Source organism: Capsicum annuum, chromosome 8 (assembly GCF_002878395.1).
Source record: "Capsicum annuum cultivar UCD-10X-F1 chromosome 8, UCD10Xv1.1, whole genome shotgun sequence".
Classification (NCBI taxonomy): Eukaryota; Viridiplantae; Streptophyta; class Magnoliopsida; order Solanales; family Solanaceae; genus Capsicum; species Capsicum annuum.
In genome coordinates, this window is record NC_061118.1 from 154,331,374 (window position 1) to 154,351,270 (window position 19,897).

The following is a 19,897-nucleotide window of genomic DNA, read 5'->3' on the forward strand; positions in this document are numbered from 1 at the left end:
CTTCTTAAAAGTAGAGATGCCATTACTTGAGATTTGAAAGACAAAAATAACTGAAAATCCTCAATAAAAATAAGGGTAATGCTGGAATATAGATACTAACCTGATACATATATTCAAATACTATACAAGAGTGATAGATACATTTTTTTCAATAACAATATAATTTTAATGCACATTCTAAAAGATACATATTTTATACAAAAATTATACAATTTCTATATAAATATTATACAATCTTTAGCTGCAATAATTATTCCCCCCCCCCCCCCCCCCCATATATATATATATATATATATTATCAGTTTTTTATAAAAATATATATATTCTATACAGTTGTTATATGATTTATATACACATACTATACAACATTTAACTGTACTAATTATTTGGCAAAATGATTCGATGGACTCTCGTACTATGTTGGTTTTGTAAGTTGAACACTTCTACTTACATGTTTGTCATCTGAACCTCTGAACCCACTAAAAAGCAATATTTCAAACTCTTTGACCGTTGATCAGACCTATGTGGCATTAAAAGGGCTGATTAAGACAAGGCGTGCATGCGCCTAGGATGCGAGTGAGGGTCAATTTTTGATCAATTTTATATTAAAATAATTTAAAATTTTTAAAAATATTAAAATTTTAAAAGGTCCTTTTTTTCCTCTATCTTTTTTTATTTTAAAATATTTTTAAAAATAATAAATAAAAAAAACCCTTCCCCAACCCCTCCCCCCGTTCAGCCTCTCCCTAGCCCCTCCCCACCCACCCACCTCAGCCCCGTCCAGGCCCCCCACCCCAGCCCCACCCCAATCCCCCAGCCCCCCACCCAGTCCCCCACCCCCAGCTCCTTCCCAGCACCACCTTCAGTTTAAAACAAAAAATCTCAATTCAAATCTTTTCATTTTTTTGAACTAAAATTTAAATTTGAAATCTTTTCATATTTTTTTGGAATTAAAATTTAAAAGTTTTTTGTGAAATTTTTAAAGATATTCAAATTTAAAAATCAAAAATTCATTATGTTTGTATATATGAATTTATAGTTAAAATTTTAAATTAGTTGAAGAAGAATTTTAATTATTTGGAATGAATTTAATAGTTAATTTGTGAGCATAAATAAAAACACGATTATTTAAAATTTTCTACAATTTATAATTTTTTTATTTAATTAAATATATTTTAATATTTGATTTCTTATGTATCATTTTAAAAATAATATGAAATTTAATGTAATACCCGAAAATGACTTGGCTGACGTGACAGACGTGGAAGGCGTGGAAGCTGACATGGCAGCCGACGTGGCGAGAATGTGTTACACTCACAAAAAAAGTGTTTAAGATGTTGTTTTTTAGTGAGTTCAGGGGTCCAGATGAATAACATGTAAGTAGAAGTATCCAACTTACAAAACCAACATAGTGCAGGAGTCCATCGAACCATTTTGCCTAATTATTTAGATACATATTCTATACAATAATTATACAGTTTCTTTAAAAATCTTATACAAATACATATATTATATAATGAATATACAATTTTTATACACATATTATAATAAGAACTTCATTGATACATATACATATTGTATTAGATACATGATTGAACTTTTCTTGAATATGGTATAAAACTATTCTAAATGGTCATAGTGAGAGTTGCTTTTCTTGCCTCTCTTATTTTCATTTCATGTCCTTTTGATGTTGAGACTCGTTCGTCCATATTCAACTGAACACTAGGGTCATTTGTACAACAGCTACAAGCCTCCCACCCAACATGATGGAATTGTTAATGGACTGAAAATTGTTGTTCAGGTATGTTTCTAAAGCCACATGTTCCTCTGGATCCCAGCTTTCTCGTCCATCTCACCAGGCATGCTGTCTCCCACATTGATTTCAGCTAGAGTGATAATTCTGGTGCCATGGTCGTCTTCATCAAGCTTGAAGATCTTGGTCTGAGAGATCTCCTGCATAAGAGAGAGAAGAGAAGGCAAGACATGAGAGAGGGAGGAAGAGACAAGAGGGAGGGGGAGAGAAAGGGAAAGAGACAAGAGGGGTAGACATGGAGGTGACTGACTATAAGTTGTCATTATTTTAACCTAAGGGATATTTAATGGTAATTTTGGTAATGACCATCCCATATCTTAGTTCCTTATAATATGTTTCACTTACTTTAAAAAAAAAAAAAAAAAAAAGAGATTAGCTTTTTTAATATGTATTGTTGGCGTTGCTATATAAAATTAGTGTGAACAACATAAATTCTGAAACTAATTACATAAAATTTTTTCTACTTTTCTCTCATTTTTAATGACGTTTTTGAAAAAAAAAAGTCGTCTTCGTCTTTCTTCAATTCTCAAAAAAAATATTAACATCCCCATATTATTGTGTCATTTCGAAATTTGGGAGTTGAAAATCATTTATCAATTATATAAAAGTGATGCAATTATTATTTCGAAAAGTATTAACTTTTTGAAATTGATTGCTACGATCGCGATGGAATTGAGTATTGACGAAGTTCGTAAAAAAATTGAAGTACAATACACAACAATTTCACATGTATGAGGAAAACTTATACATTTAAAAAATAAACTACAGTAATGTATAACGTCATACGACACATCTAAATTTTTCACCTTAAACATGTATGACGTATATATCTTGACAGAAGGTATAATGAAAATATATACAAAAATAAGACTTTCTAACGGTATAATACCACATAAAACATAAAATGCATCTTATAAGGACTTTTAATGTATAACATATTAAAATATATATATATATCTTTAGACTTATATTATACTTTAGAATAAGTATAAGGGCAACTTATACATTTTAAAAATAAATTGAAACAATGTCATATTACACATCTAAATTTTTTACTTTAAACAAGTATGACCTATAAGCTTGACAAAAGGTATAATGAAAAATTATACAAAAATAAGACTTTTTAACTGTAAAATACAACGTAAAACACAACTAATGTAATAAGAACTTCTAATATATAACATATTGAAAATATATATCATTAGACTTGTGTTATACATTAGTCTTCCAAAATAACTAATGTACAATGTCTGATATATTATATCTTATACTTTCAAATAAAAACTTGAGTAAAAATATAATTACCCCCCTAATATTGGTCGAGATTTTCAAAAAGACACCTAAACTTTGAATTCGACCTATTACCCCACGATTCTTCTTTATTCCGTTACAAATACATCATTTTGGACCTCTGTGTGTATACACACGCCACAGGCGCGTAAAAGGGCTCAAATTTGATTTTTTTGACCAATAAAAAATTGTCACGTGTAAAAATTTTGATATATAATTTATCCTTTTTTTTAAAAAAAAATTAATATTTATTTATTTTTTAAATTTATTTCATACACCACCCCCACCCCACCCCACAACCCCCTGCCCACCATTGTCTTCTTCCCCCATTGTCTTCTTCTTTATCACTGTAACTTAGCAAAAACATCAATTACATAAACAACAACATCAATTACAACAATAAAAACATCAATTAGAGTAACAACAACAACAATATCATCACCATAACTCTCTTTCTCTTCAATCTCTCAATCATCACCATAATTCTATTCATTTTTTACCATCACCATGTTTACTTTCTTCAATTTTCAACTTCTTATTTCAATTTTTTTTACATTTTGAACAATTTTATAAAACCCAATATATATCCTAAGAAGAACTATAAAACTCCATTTTAATAGAGTTTTGATGGTACAAAATTAGGAAGCAATACAAAATTAAAATAAACATGAAATTGGAAACCACAAAAACTAACATTGAAATCCAAAGAGAAAGAAAAATATATGGAAACTGATGGGGTGCGGGGAACCTGCTAGACGGGGGGAATGGGGGAGGGAGATATTGGACGGGGTGGGGGTGGGGGTGGGGGAGAGGGGGTGAGGTGATAAATAAATTAAAAGGAAAAACTTTATTAAAAAATATAAATAAAATATGAAATTAAAATATTTAACACGTGGTAGCATCTAATTAGTGCGTGCATCCACTCTCTTTCTTGTGACTGAGATTCAGCGAAAAATGGTGTATTTGCAATGGATTAAGTAAGAATCGTGGGGTAATAGGTCGAATTCAAAGTTTAGATGTCTTTTTGCAAATCTCGGCCAACATCAGTGGGATAATTATGTTACACCATACATATAAAATGTTAACATTATACATTATCTATCTATAGACTTGTCAGAATGTATAATGTAACCTTATACAAAATTCATAGATTATAATTGTATAATCCGACTAAATACAAAAACAGCCTCTTCTATATATACAAAAACTTACATTATACATAAGTGTGTTAAATAAAGTAATGTATAAAGTCTACATCTTTGGACGCGATGACGAGTAATTTTTTCCCATCTTAGCAAATCATTTATTCTTTTGATTAGTCTCGGTGTACAAATTGCAGTTATCTTTGCAACCACAAAGCTAGCCTGTTTCAACAAAAAACAAGCATAAAGTTAGACAAAATACTGAAACATATAAAATAGAATCTTTGAAACATAAAGTTAGATCCAAGAATATTGAAAGAATTTGATATTACAAAATAGAATCTTTGAAAGAGTATTAAAAAAATATAAAACGAAGCAAGATCATTTATTTTTAGAAATAGAATAATATAAACAAATATTAAACAATCAAATAATTAGGATTTAGATTCTTACAGAAGATTGAGTAAGTGATTTTGTTGATTCAATCGTTTGAATAAACACCGTTGTGCTCTGTTCAGGGGATTCATTTTTCGTGGCATGTTCCACCCCGTTGTGCTCTGTTGCTGCTGCTGCTGACCCAATTGAGATTTTTAGAAGCTTCTGATAATTTGTCGCCATTTTTTTTACCTTTGTTTTCTCAAACAAGTCCATGACTTTCTGATTTGGTGAAGTTTGAAAAAAAAAAATTCAAAAATTAATGAATGAAATTAATAAGTTCAATTAATGTTTGAAAACTTCTAATGGTAAACTCTAAGTCTGATTGCTTGATTTTAGGCGTGAAAAAAGGGATTGAATAATGGAGGATAAACTGATTTGTAATGGGAGAGAAAAAGAGGGAGGAAAAGGCCGCCTTTTTTTTGGATGTATAATATTAAGGAGAGAGAAATTACCAAATAAGAGGATTTTTGTAATTATTTTGAGATTTGTGTAAATACTTTACCAATTTGGGATTTAATGTAATTATGTAACTTTAACTTGTGTATATAAGTAATTTTTAGATAAAATTATTATGATTTGACAAATTTACTTTTTCTACCACTCTTTTGTCATCCTTAATGCGCACTCTTTTGTAATTTGACCAATTCATGGGAAGGAAATTCTAAATCATCTCTATTTGACATTACTCCTTTTATTCATTTCCTCCAAAGTACAGCATTAACCAAGACATAATTTAAACTTGTAATTTAACTTGATCTCAATTGTTATTTACGTCCTTCAACTTTAGATATGTAAATGTAGTCACTTAAAATATCATAAAATTGAACACGTTGAAACACGCATCCTACATAACAAGTTCAGCATAATTTGACATGTAGAATACGTGCATCTCACACGATTTGCCATGTATTATTATGCCGTTAAATAATGATAACAAGCAACCCAGATTCTTACTAATAATGGGCCTACGCGAATGGACTCGTAACATAAGCCCATAATACTAATGGACCCTTACGACGATCCACAAAGACATATATAAACCCACGCTCAGAACCCTAACCATTTCTCTTCTCATTGCTCTTCCCAAATCGCCGCAGCCTCCAGGTCAGTTTCCTCACTCTCTCTCTCAATTCTCGTTTCACAGTTCGATTCTTCGATGTGAATACTTATTTATCTTTGATGGAAATGTAGGTAGTGTGTATTTGTTTGTGTAAATTTAGGAGAAGAAGATGAGTAAAGGAAGCAGCGGAGCCACCAAGGGTGGAAAGAAGAAGGGAGCAACTTTTGTGATTGATTGCTCAAAGCCTGTTGAGGATAGCATCATGGAAATTGCCTCTTTGGAGAAGTTTCTGCAGGAGCGTATCAAGGTTGGAGGAAAAGCCGGAGCTCTTGGTGACTCGGTCACTGTTACTCGTGACAAAACCAAGATCACTGTCACCACTGAGACCAATTTCTCCAAGCGGTAAGATTTCGCCTTTGCTGTTTGACCTACGCTATGCTATCTCTACTCTTATTTGTGTATAGAGCTGCACAACTGTGTTACTGTTTTGAATGCTCTAGTTAGGAAAGATTGCAGAGTTATTATGATTTTTATATTTAGATTTGATGTTGAAGTGAGGAATATTTATAGTAAACATGTACGGTTTCTATGTAGTACTTGATGAAGAATAATGAGAACTAGTGTTTTGGTTTATACTTCTATCCATAATTGACTCCACCGTTTTGCTTTTCTGCTGGCGAGTGTGCTAGACATATAGAAAATGTGAATTGAAATTATGTGGAAATTGTAGAAAGAGTTAAATCCTCAATAGAGAGCGCACTCTCCTTTATTTCTTTAAGGAACGGCAGAAATGTGAATTGAAATTATGTGGAAATTGTAGAAAGAGTTAAATCCTCAATAGAGAGCGCAGTCTCCTCTATTTCTTTAAGGAACGGCAGAATTGTTACTGTTTTGAATGCTGTAGCGAGGACAGATTGTGAAGTTATTGTATGTTGGTGATGCAATTTGATGCTGATGTGAGATATATGGACAGTTTCAGTGTATGAATTCAAATGATCAATCCATTGATAATAATTTTCTGTGTGTGGTACCTGATGAATAACAAATACTAGTGTCAAATGTGATTATGATAACTGGTGGTTTGGTTTATATTTCTTTCTGTATCCGGATTTATGGAAAGTGTGAATAGAAATTATGTGGAAATGATAGAAAGTATTAAATTCCTTGTGTAAATGAAGTTAGTAGGGTGACTGGATGTAGTGTTTGTTGGCATAATGGTGATTTGAGGCTTAAGTGCGAAGCTAATATTGTGCTTGGGTGCCTTTGCTTCAACGTGCAGTAGTGGAAATCAATTCATAGTAGTGCAGGGTAGGATATATAAAGAAAAGTCGTTTTTGTTTGAGTGGATATAATTTAGTCTTTTTAACCTCACTGGCCTTTAATAACAACAAAGTTGGAGGTGATGTTATTTGGGGAACGTTGAGGTGCAGAGAAACGTCGTCATTGGATTCATTTATTTGGAAACTTTCTTGGCAATTCAAAATCACAGTCCTATCATCTTGCATTTCTTTTGTGGTTAAACCTCTTTGCTTGTTAGGCTCATTTTAGTGAATCTAATTGTGTTAGATAAAGTTCTCTTTATTTTTGTTTCATTTTAATCATAAATCTGCTGCTTGGTTTATCCAATTGTTGTTATTCAGATTAGGCTTATTTTGCGGTACAAGGGTTTTCTTGGCTTCCTTTGTCATAAGAACTTGCTGTGAGCTTGTTTTCCACTGTAATTTGAATATTCTGACTGCTATAATTTGTCATATTTTGCTGTCTGATGCACGTGTGTTATAAATTTATTTTCATCCATCGTGTTGCATGTAATGATTTTTGCTTGTTTGAGCAGGTATTTGAAATACTTGACTAAGAAGTATCTAAAGAAGAACAGTGTCCGTGATTGGCTCCGAGTTATTTCTTCCAACAAGGACCGTAATGTTTATGAGTTGAGGTACTTCAACATTGCTGACAATGACGCCGAGGAGGAAGAATGAGTAGCTGGAATTGGTCGATCTTAATAGAGCACCCGTTGTTGAACTTTAGTTTGTAGTTCTCTTATTTCTGATATTATTTGCCTTGTGAGACTTTATTTACAATTTTGTCAGTGAAATCAAAACCTTGCACTTTTGCCCAACTCAATGGAGAATATTGTTTGCTATCTTTCAGTCGGTTTATTTCTTCCACATTGTATGTTTTAGGGGTGAACTACCATCAATCTACTCCCATTGTTTTCCAAACATTGTCTGTTTTAGAGATTTCATCTGATCAGAGGTGCCTGCAGACTTGCTTGCACGATCCCTCTCTGCCAGAATATAATTTGCCTTATCAGTCAGCTTGGTTGGTGTAAAAAGTTGCCCTCTAAGTTGCTATTTCTTGAGGTCTCAATTAGTTGTAGGTGAGGACATCATCTTGGATGCTTAAATTAACTTTTTTGTATGCAATGTGATGGCTCCTTTCTTCTATTAAGAGTTGAATGAATACAAGCTTGGAAGTTAAATTTATTTTTAGCTTAAACCAAACAATCACTATCAAAATATTAGAAAACGTTGGTTTCCTGTGTTTTCCTATTAATGCTTCTCCTCCCCCCTATAAGTTTCCTGCTGAATGCATCGAACTACAGTAATTTTGTATCTACAGCATCAAAACATGCTTACTGTGTTTATTTTCTTTACTGGTTCTGCTCTGGGGATTTCAACTGTTAGTAATGTCAACCCGTCAGCGCAGTCTCTTATAAAGCTTTTATGGTGTATAATTCTGCACATTGATTTTCTAGTGTAAGAAAACAGTCACTTGAGTCGCCAATGCCAATTATTAAGCTTCTGATTTTTGTCTAGGGCAAGTAAAGGTGGAAACTCTCCGTTACTTATCATACTGGCATTCCCAGGCATGTGTGGCATTCCATCTGCGACCTGTTATGCAACAAATTAGCGTTCTTCTCATAAGATCTACAATCAACAACAATAACAATCAACAACAATAACATACCCAGTGTATTTCATTCCCACCTAGCGGGGTCTGGGGAGGGTAGAGGATACACAGACCATACCACTACCTCAAGAGAAGTAGATAGACTGTTTTCGATAGACACCCGGCTTAGGACCAATAACAGTATAACCAATACAAAAAATAAGTGCATATAAATTAGTATGGTACACAAAACAAACTAACAATATAACAAACACAAAAGATAAGTGCATAATAAACTAGTACGGGATGCAAAAAAGTCAACACCACTAGCCCCAAAAACTACAGCCACAACACTACGAACCAGAAACTCTAGACCCAAAGGAGCACTCCCCTATTACTACCGCCGCGCTCCCACCCCCTAACCCTCTACCTTAATTCGCGTCTTCCACACCTTCCTATTAAGGGTCATGTCCTCTGTAAGCTGTAATTGCTCCATATCATGTCTAATCACCTCCCTCCAATGTTTCTTCGGTCTAATCTCTAGCCCGCCTAAAACCATCCATAGCCAGAGTCTCACACCTCCGCATTGGAGCATCAGGGCCCCTCCTCATCACATGCCCGAACCAACATAGCCTCACTTCTCGCAACTTATCCTCCATCGAGGCAACTCCCACCTTCTCCCGAATAATCTCATTTCTCACCCTATCTTTCCTGGTATGTCCACACATCTATTGCAACATTCACATCTCTGCCACCTTCATCTTTTGGATGTGGGAGTTCTTAACTGGACAACACTTCGCTCCATACAACATAGCCATTCGGACTACCATTCTGTAGAACTTACCTTTAACCTTCGGGGGCACCTTCTTATCATAAAGGACTCCCGAAGCGAACCTCCACTTCAACCACCCTGCCCAAATACGATGCGTGATATCATCGTCAATCTCACCATTACCCTGAATTATGGACCCCAGATACTTGAAACTCTCCTTCTTCTGGATGGCCTGAGAATCTAGCTTCACAACCACTCTATCTTCTTGCAACATATCACTGAACTTACACTCTAAGTACTCCGTATTGGTTCTACTTAACCGGAAACCTTTAGATTCAAGCGTCTGTCTCCAAATCTTCAACTTATCATTAACTCTACCTCGAGTCTCGTCGATCAGAACCACATCATCTGCAAATAACATACACCAAGGCACTTCCCCTTGAATATGTCGTGTCAAAACATCCATCACCAAGGAAAATAGAAACGGGCTAAGAGTCGATCCCTGGTGCAACGCTATCAAAACTGTGAAGTGCTCCGAATCTCCACCTACCGTCCTCACACGAGTCTTCGCACCATCATACATATTTTGAATAGACCTAGTGTACGCCACGGGCACCCCTCTAGCCTCCAAGCACCTCCACAGAATCTCCCTGGGAACTCTGTCATATGCCTTCTCTAGATCAATAAACACCATGTACAAGTCCTTCTTCCTCTTTCGAATCTGCTCTACTAATCTCCTCACAAGGTGAATGACCTCAGTAGTAGAGCGACCAGGCATGAAACTGAATTGATTCTCAGAGATCGTCATGTTCCTCGTCATCCTCAACTCTACCACCTTTTCCCAAACCTTCGTAGTATGACTCAACAACTTAATACCTCTATAGTTGTTACAACTCTGAATGTCTCCCTTGTTCTTATACACTGAAACCATCGTGCTCCACCTCCACGCTTCAGACATCTTAGCAGCTCTAAAAATAATGTTAAACAATCTTGTCAACCACTCCAGACCTGCCCCGCTAGTGCTCTATAAAAAATCTACTGAAATCTCGTCTGGCTCCGTCGCCCTACCCGCCGCATCCTGCGAATATCTCCCTGGACCTTTTCAACCTCGATACGCCTACAAGAACTATAATCATAACCCTCCTCAGATATCTGTAAGTCTCCTAACACAGAACCTTTGTCCCCCTCGTCATTCAAAAGTTTATGAAAATAGGACTGTCATCTCTCCCTAATGAGAGCATCCTCAACCAACACTATACCATCCTTTCCTTTGATGCACTTCACTTGGTCAAAGTCACGAGCTCTCCGCTCCCTGGCCTTAGCCATCCTATACAACTTCTTATCTTCGTCTTTCTCCTCTAAAGTCGCATACAAACTCTCAAAAACTGCTGTCTTCGCCATCGTAACCGCTAACTTAGCCTCTTTTCTAGCTACCTTATACTCTTCCTTATTCTTTTGCCTTTTCTCATCATCCTTGCTCCCAACCAACTTTGCATAAGCCAGCTTCTTAGACTCCACCTTTCTGTTGACCTCTTTGTTCCACCACCAGTCTCCTCAATGTTTGCCATATCGATCTCTCGAGATACCCAACACCTCTCTAGCGGTCTCCCTAATGCAACTGACAATCGTCTCCCACATATTATCCAGACCTTTACTCTCCCAAGCCCCCTTACTTTTCAACTTCTCTTCCATCTTCAAAGCACTAGTCAAAGTCAAGCTACCCCACTTAATCTTGGGCCGTGCCTCCCCACTTCACTTTGTTTTGCCTTTATTGATAAACAAGTCCGTCACCAACAACCTATGTGGAGTCGAGAGATTCTAGCTAGATATGACTTTACAGTCTTTACATAGCGCTCTATCCCCTTTTCTAAGAAGAAAAAAGTCTATCTAAGTCTTGGTCACAGAACTATGAAACGTAAAAAGGTAATCCTCCTTCTTTGGAAAGCTCGAATTTGCTATCCACAACCCAAAAGCCCTAGAGAAATCCAATAGAGAAGCTCCTCCTTCATTCTGTTCACCAAAACCGAAACCGCCATGCACATCATCATACCCTCTCGACAAAGACCCAATATGCCCATTGAAATTCCTTCCCACGAAAAGTTTCTCAGTGCTCGAGGTGCTCCCCACCACCTCATCTAAAACCTTTCATAATTCCTTCTTCTCCTCTTCGTCCAAACCTAATAAGATCTACAATGGAAAAGGAAATTTTAAGATAGGCGAGGAATATGTCCAAAAGAATTTCAAACTTCAATTTGTTCAAGGTAAATTCATAATACGTCCCAAAAGATTTTCAAACTTGATTGTTTATGTTTTTGCAATGATCCGTTTTCCCACCTCTGGCATGGGTTGCCACTTGCCAGTGTAGTTAATCATTTGATTACACCAATTCTGAGCTAGTCAGAGAGTGTGATAAAGATTCCTTTGTTTTTATAGTCATCATGGTAATTAGAATCCACTTTCCAAGTTTATCAAGGTACTAGTTTCACGAAATCCGTGCTAAACCCGGGCGCAAACTTAAAATATAAAAATAATAATTAAAATCTTAAATATAATTTATATCATATTATTTTTTACTTTATAACTAACATAATCTAGTGACGAACATGTTAAGCATGTTTTCTTCAGGTCAATTTATAATTACTAAAATTATTAATCAAATAATTGGATATTTGTAAATAAAACTTTAATTTGTACGGAAGGAAGTATTACCGAAGAATTAGAATAAATCAATATACCATAAGTAATTCAATATTTTATAAAATAACATGATTTAAAATATGTTAATAATTACAATCTGGTGAAGATTATAAATATAAAATATTGGTATTTTTATGAATTTGTGGATATGTAACTTCTTAATTATAGATATAAATAAATTTATTTTAGTATTTATTGAGTTTTAATTCATTCATAATTTAATGTGGCAAGACTTTTTGAAAAATTCATTTTCTTTTGTCTTATACAACAAAATATTTCAATGACTTCAAATATATATAAGAATAGTTACGACCTTAGTTTAGAGCCTTTACTCAAATTAACTTAATGATGATCTATAAGGATATTAAATAATAATTAAATTAAATTAATAAATTATTTCATTCGGCCCATTTACTTGTCGTGTTTATCTTTTACACTCACTATAAAAGAATATTTTATTCATCCTCTTTTAACTATTACTTATCCTTTTTCATGCCCACTGAGCCCACTGATCAGAAAAATAATAAAAATAATGTGTCATTTATTATTTATTACGTTACCTTATTTATTACATGATTTTTAAGAATTGAAAAATACTAAAAGAACTATAAAGGTTTTAATTAAAAATTATTTCAAACTTTATTTTTGTATTAAAGTTATTTTGAAAATATTTTTTTTTGAGCTAAAGTGATTATTAATTTAAAATAGAGTTTTAATTAAAAGGTCATCTATTAGGTAGCAAGAAGAAACCAATTACAAGCACACAAGTGGAAATGATTCTAACAAAAATAATAAGGGCAAAAAATGCAAATATTTAACAAAAAGACACCATCAATTACGATGTGTGATAATTTAATTTACTTAACTAAAGAAGTGAAATACCTAAAATGTCATTGTGAGGACTACCAAAATTTAAGATTCTCCCTTATATATAGTAGTAAAATCCATGCTTCGCCCTCAGTTGTTTGTTTTGAATAAAGCTTACCCTTTCGTCCTACTCATGGGTGAGTCTTGCAATCAAACTCCCTTCTACCTTTGCACTCGAGCTGCAATCTTCTCTGGCCCGAGGAAACATTTGCACACCTCTTTTATCTTTTGGAAGACCTATACCTATAATAACTGTCTACCTGAGACTGCCCTTGGCCCTTAGGTCCTGACACAAGGTTATGATTCTAGTCCTGAGAAAAGCAAAAAATTCAATGTCAAACACAATGGCTGGCAAAGGTAACAGAATGTGTAACAACTATATATGCATTTTATGATGTTATATCCTAAAAAATATAGTACTCCATTATATATATTTTAGTTACTGCATATTAGTTGTGTGAAATCAAATGAGAATTTAGGTACGTAAAACATAAAAATGGCAGCCCGGTGCACTAAAGCTATTGCTATGCACGGTGTCCGGAGAAGGGACCCACCACAAGGATGTATCGTACGCAGCCGTACCTTGCATTTCTGTCAGAGGCTGTTTCTAAGGCTTGAACTTGTGGTCACATGGCAGCAACTTTATCAGTTACTCCAAGGCTCTCCTTCTAGGTACGTAAAACATATGGTGGTAAATTTGACTCCGAAATTTCTACATAGAGTGAATCTGTAAGCTCTGTTCTATGTGAAATATCCTGCCAGGATTTTATTGATCCATCAATATCATTTAATTTATAGAGCAATGTGTGAAGCCACAAAGTTTTGGGGCCTGTCACTCGCCAAGATTGTGCGTGCCAACTAGGCCGCAACCTTGTCAGCTATGCAGGCGTCATGTGCTGAGGGAATATGCTGAAGTCGAAGATGAGGCAAAGGGGCATAACATGAGGCAACAAGCATTTATATATGTTGCATGACATGTCCTAAGAGTGCCAATGGGATTTGGAGAGGGCTTGGTGTGAGCCCAAGGGGGCGGAGGCATGGTGAGGATCGTGTGCGGTGTTCGATGTCAGCGCTGTGCCATTTTAAGCTACAAGTGGAATCTAAGGATTCCGGTTTAGAGAGTTGATATTGATGGTACCTTATGTATGCTTACCAAATTGGGGTCGTTTGGAGTCCGTTTGGATAGGGGCTTGACTTGGCCAAAGTCCAGTGGCATTGTCGTAATTTGTTGATTGGTCCGAAGGCCATAACTCGTTCCATGTGTATGGGAATGGGGTGAAACTTCATGGATGTGTGAAAGAAGTCAAGAGAAAGGAGTAGAAACAAACGACACCCAATTTGAAAGTCAGATGAATGACCTAAGCCCCAGTATGATTCTCGGGCAAAATGATGTCTAGTGGCGGGCATTAGGATTATTTATTTTAAGCATATGTAAGGGGGGTATGAATGGTGACAGCCTACCAGCCTCCCCCGGGTGTGTCGACAGATGGCCACCCCAAGTGTACTGCCTTGAGGGAAAACCTCAAGGGCCTACCTTGGCATGTCAAAGGAATGCGTAAGGTACTCATAGGGCTCGGGAACCCTATGGGCAACGCAAGATCGGGTGGACTAGCGTTGGGCGCCGGAAAAGTCTAGAGGTTGGCTATATAAACCGACAAGCCCCGTGGGCTATCTAAATGATGGAAGGATGCCTCCAAGCCTATAGAGCAATCGAGATACTCTCCCCAAGAGACTTGTGAGCTAACTTGTGAGCTTGGTCAAGGTTCAGCCAAGCGAGCAAGGGTCCGTTGGCCTAGACGCGCAGTTGTGGGGCGACACTGTGCTACGGAAGTTAGATGCAAGTTGCATGGGCTATGTTTGGCTATGCCATAAGACATGAGAGGGCATATCTAAGAAAGATGCTTGAGACAAAGGCCAAGGATTGAGGGTTGCCCTACTCGGGCGAAGCAAAGGCTAAGTGCACATGCACGAGGCAGAGTCAATCTTGAGGATAGGACTGTGCATGCGATGGCAATACTCAGGCCAATGTGAGGGACGAGTATGTCCGTAGTCATCCCCAGGGGCACATATGGACGAGATCCAAGGATTAAAGGTGCGCCAGAAGAGTTGCTTATACGTTGGCCATGTCAGCCGATATGTTGAAGGAGCGGCACCAAAGGGGGCAAGCCTCTGAGGCGAGCTTCCCACAGGTATAGGATCGTGCTAAAGACCTGGGAAATGAGGAAGGCTGGCCCATAGTTGGGGGAACCATGGGCGCCGCACGGGCAAAATTGTGTGCCGCTGACACGTTGAAAAATGAGCCCGTGACAAGTGGTATCAAAACATAGAATTGAGAGCAGATTATGAATGTTATTGCAGCGATCACGTCAAAGCATAGATTGACATTCGTCGTGCTCATGAAGATCGTTTGAGATGATGCTACCTTGTGAAGGGAATTGGTTGTATGTTGAGACGCTTGAGTTAGCTATGTCAACCAAGGGCCATCATTTTAGAATCACGCCATGTCACAGCCGTTGATTCCGCCTTCGTCTGTGTGGGTTGATTCATCTTCGAAACATCCGAGAGTGATTGACAAACCTTCAAGGGATGGCTTCAAATCAGTGGGCATCGTATGCAGAGGGATTCTATAGAGGCACGTTGGGCCAACATGTGTGGTCATCGTGTGATGCTGTTTGAGTGGAACCACAAAGTTGGACAATCGGATAGCAAGTGCTCAAATGTCCTTGATTGTGGGGAACCGTCAGTTCGTCAGAAACTCTGTTAGCGGTATGTTGGCAACTATGGTCAGAAAAGAGCATAGACTTGACAAGGACGTCAAGCAAGGTTGGCGAATTGCATCAGAAGCTTGTCAGTCAAGTAGCTTGTTCATGCAAAGCGACGAGCTAGGGTTGTCAGCCATGAAAGAGTCTAGGCTGAGTTAAAGAAGGGGATATGCTGATAAGTCGGGTGGTCAAGAGGATGAGCCATGTCTGCTAGGCCGTGCAACCATGTTCCAAGAGAGTTAAAGCCATAGACTATAAACATTGGGCTTGATCATGCTTAGGTATTTCCATGGATGCAATTAAGGCATCAAGTTGAGTGTCCACCTAGAGGGTTGGACTTGAGCTTTGCTGAGGGCATGTGAAGGGGTCCTTCTAATAAAAGTCGGACTCAGGGTTGGAAAGACAACCTAGCCACCTTATGGGCTGCGAAGAGTGGCAGGAGAGTCCCTAAATCTAGCCATCCAATGAGTTGCGAGGAGTGGCAGGAGAGTCCCTACAGAAGAGAGCCATGCAGGATGAGTGGGCAGCGAAGCCTACAGCATGGGCGAGCAGAGCTTGCAGTTGGAGAGAGTGCTATGCAAAGGCAAGAACCAGGCTAGCACCAAGCGGATCAATGGGCTGCGACAACGTAAAGAAGGACCTGAGTGCAGGCTTCTTTGCGGGAAGATGAGCGTTAAAGTCAGGTGGAGGTAAAACCATCAGGTGTGTGAGTAACATGCATAAACCAAACCATTTCATGGAGAGGTGTTGTGCCAAAGTACTATGGGTAAGGAAAATCGTCAAAGTGGGATTAGCTAAAGCGTTGAAAATGAATTGGGTTCCCAGTTCTAGGATGGGTTCTTTACAAGAGTAGAAGAGCGGGTCGGAGGCCGCAGATGGGTAAACCAAGGGAGTTCTCGCCATAGGCTATAGGTACAAGGGTACCCTAAACGTCGAAGGACTACGAAGGGAAAGAGAGAGTTTTGAACGGAGCATCTAATTCACAAAGTAGTGCGCAGATGCCGGTACTTTGAGACAAGAAGTACTTGCCAAAGGGTACGTCCCAAGAGAGTGTGAGGTGCCTATGGGCGCGGAGCACACGAGATGCCAAAAGGTGCCATGGTGAAGCATGGGTTTCCAAAGGTTGTTGTGAATGATGATTGGAACAAAGTTCGTAATTTAGGCTACCGCCAGTGACATCGCTCGAGGAAAGAAGATAAGGACCATAAGGGCATGGTTGGCAAAGATGCCACATCGAGGGATGCCTACCTAGCTATGTTGCGCTTAAAAAGGCAGAAATCTAGGAGGTTGTCTACCAGAGGCAAAGGATCGAAGGGCTAGACATGCCAGGTATGGATGGGCTAGTAGGATCGACATGGTGGAAACAGATTCCCGGACAAGATGAAGGCCGTGAGGAGCATGGTACAGATATAACTTAAGATCATCGCAAAGTTAGTCACCAGAGGGTGCAGGTATGGAGACACCGTCCGAGCAGAAGTGCGGAGTGCATGCTTGGATAAAACTAGGGGGAGAAGCGCAAGGGGCCTGACTCTATTTTTAAGAAGGAGCTCGCAAGAGTTCCCACACACAAGGATTTGAGGCTGCGATGTAAATCCCCAAGGGTGCAGACTTCGGGTTGTCGTCGGTGTTGCATGTCATTGAGGACAATGACTACTTCAGGTGTGTGAGAGTGTGACACCCTAAAGTTTTGGGGCCTGTCACTCGCCAAGATTGTGCGTGCCAACTAGGCCGCAACCTTGTCAGCTATGCAGGCGGCATGTGCTGAGGGAATATGCTGAAGTCGAAGATGAGGCAAAGGGGTATAACATGAGGCAACAAGCATTTATATATGTTGCATGACATGGCCTAAGAGTGCCAATGGGATTTGGAGAGGGCTTGGTGTGAGCCCAAGGGGGCAGAGGCATGGTGAGGATCGTTTGCGGTGTTCGATGTCAGCGCCGTGCCATTTTGAGCTACAAGTGGAATCTAAGGATTCCGGTTTAGAGAGTTGATATTGATGGTACCTTATGTATGCTTACCAAATTGGGGTCGTTTGGAGTCCGTTTGGATAGGGGCTTGACTTGGCCAAAGTCCAGTGACATTGTCGTAATTTGCTGATTGGTCCGAAGGCCATAACTCGTTCCATGTGTATGGGAATGGGGTGAAACTTCATGGAGGTGTGAAGGAAGTCAAGAGAAAGGAGTAGGAACAAACGACACCCGATTTGAAGGTCGGATGAATGATCTAAGCCCCAGTATGATTCTCGGGCAAAATGATGTCTAGAGGCGGGCATTGGGATTATTTATTTTAAGCATATATAAGGGGGGTATGAATGGTGACAGCCTACCAGCCTCCCCCGGGTGTGTCGACAGATGACCACCCCAAGTGTGCTGCCTTGAGGGACAACCTCAAGGGCGTGCCTTGGCATGTCAAAGGAATGCGCAAGGTACTCATAGGGCTCGGGAACCCTATGGGCAACGCAAGGTCGGGTGGACTAGCGTTGGGCGCCGAAAAGGCTAGAGGTTCGCTATATGAACCGACAAGCCCCGTGGGCTATCTAAATGATGGAAGGATGCCTCCAAGCCTATAGAGCAATTGTGATACTCTCCCCAAGAGACTCGTGATCTAACTTGTGAGCTTGGTCAAGGTTCAGCCAAGCGAGCAAGGGTCCATTGGCCTAGACGCGCAGTTGTGGGGCGACACTGTGCTACGAAAGTTGGATGCAAGTTGCGTGGGCTATGTTTGGCTATGCCATAAGACATGAGAGGGTATATCTAAGAAAGATGCTTGAGACAAAGGCCAAGGATTGAGGGTTGCCCTATTCGGGCGAAGCAAAGGCCAAGTGCACATGCACGAGGCAGTGTCAAGCTTGAGGATAGGACTGTGCATGCGATGGCAATGCTCAGGCCAAGGTGAGGGACGAGTATGTCCGTAGCAATCCCCAGGGGCGTATATGGACGAGATCCAAGGATTAAAGGTGCGCCAGAAGAGTTGCTTATACGTTGGCCATGTCAGCCGACATGTTGAAGGAGCGGCACCAAAGGGGGCAAGCCTCTGAGGCGAGTTTCCCATAGGCACAGGATCGTGCTAAAGACCTGGGAAATGAGGAAGACTGGCCCATAGTTGGGGGAATCATGGGCGCCGCACGGGCAAAATTGTGTGCCGCTGACACGTTGAAAAATGAGCCCGTGACAAATGGCTCCCATTAATTAGGTCAGGTTCAACATATAAGCAGTGGATGTATGTAGCTCAAACTATATTTTTGCCTACAGATTTCCCTTTTCCTTTCTTGATACATCGACATCCGCTCAAATTAAACTAATACTAATAAATTTCATTTAGACACTAAAATAATTGTAACTTGTTCCAATTGAGTACGCGAACAGTTTGAGTGTTGGAAGATCTTTTGTGCATGATCACAAGTGTTCTTTACGTAGATAAGTAAGTTGAACACATAAAAAAGTACTCCTATCTAATAGGAACAGTGTATCATGTGTTCATGTACTCAATTAGATCGACGCCGCAGCTCGAGTATTCAAATGAATTACTTAATTAATTGTATTATTTCTCTAATTAAATGAATGGATCACAGACTTCAGAAAAAAAAACAAAAATTTAGCTATCATGACAAGCAGTGGGTTAAAATTCCAATTACAGACAATAACTCTAAGAGGTAAATTTCCATGAAGGATTACAGGGTTCAGGTGAATGTAAAAAAGGGAAAAGGAGACAGTAAATTCATTAGAAAGGGACTTAACTGAAGAAAAGACAATAAAAGGAAGAAACACAAGCCTTACTGGTTTCGTCTGCTCTGCTGTACTATTTAATCTTAATGTAAGCAACATTACATTTAAGAGTTTGCTTGCTTTCCAATATATATATTTAATAGTCTGGATTTTCCTCTGTATGTCGTAGTCATACAGCTCACTGACTTGCTATCTTGGGTTATTCTGTGCTCGTATATCTCAAATTACAAACGGATCAAGAGCAGGTTCGGTGATGAGCGTGTTGCTTTCGGCTTGAATTTATGTATTTATATGCGTGAGAAAAATTAAAATGTACGTATACATATAATAAGATCAAACTCATTTTGAACATGCTGATTGTAGAATTCAAATTTGTCCGTCTCACATTCTAATTTTCTTCATTTTTTCGATATCCAATTGGGTCCACAATTTCGACGTC

General features: G+C 38.4%; 1 protein-coding gene and 1 long non-coding RNA gene across 2 annotated transcripts; one reads left to right on the top strand and one right to left on the bottom strand.

The window, feature by feature from the left end:
- The first annotated feature begins 5,640 nt into the window (after positions 1-5,640).
- Positions 5,641-7,886, top strand: LOC107839628 (60S ribosomal protein L22-3). The gene is made up of 3 exons (XM_016683202.2): positions 5,641-5,787; positions 5,875-6,145; positions 7,578-7,886. Exons 2-3 carry the CDS (start codon positions 5,913-5,915, stop codon positions 7,720-7,722), a joined length of 378 nt encoding a protein of 125 aa, XP_016538688.1. The 5' UTR covers positions 5,641-5,787; positions 5,875-5,912; the 3' UTR covers positions 7,723-7,886.
- LOC107839629 lies at positions 7,784-19,805 on the bottom strand. Its single transcript, XR_007043625.1, has 3 exons — positions 19,510-19,805; positions 13,090-13,282; positions 7,784-8,637 (listed from the first exon to the last, which is right to left on the bottom strand). It is a non-coding gene; the product is annotated as an uncharacterized LOC107839629 (long non-coding RNA).
- Positions 19,806-19,897: the final 92 nt, after the last annotated feature.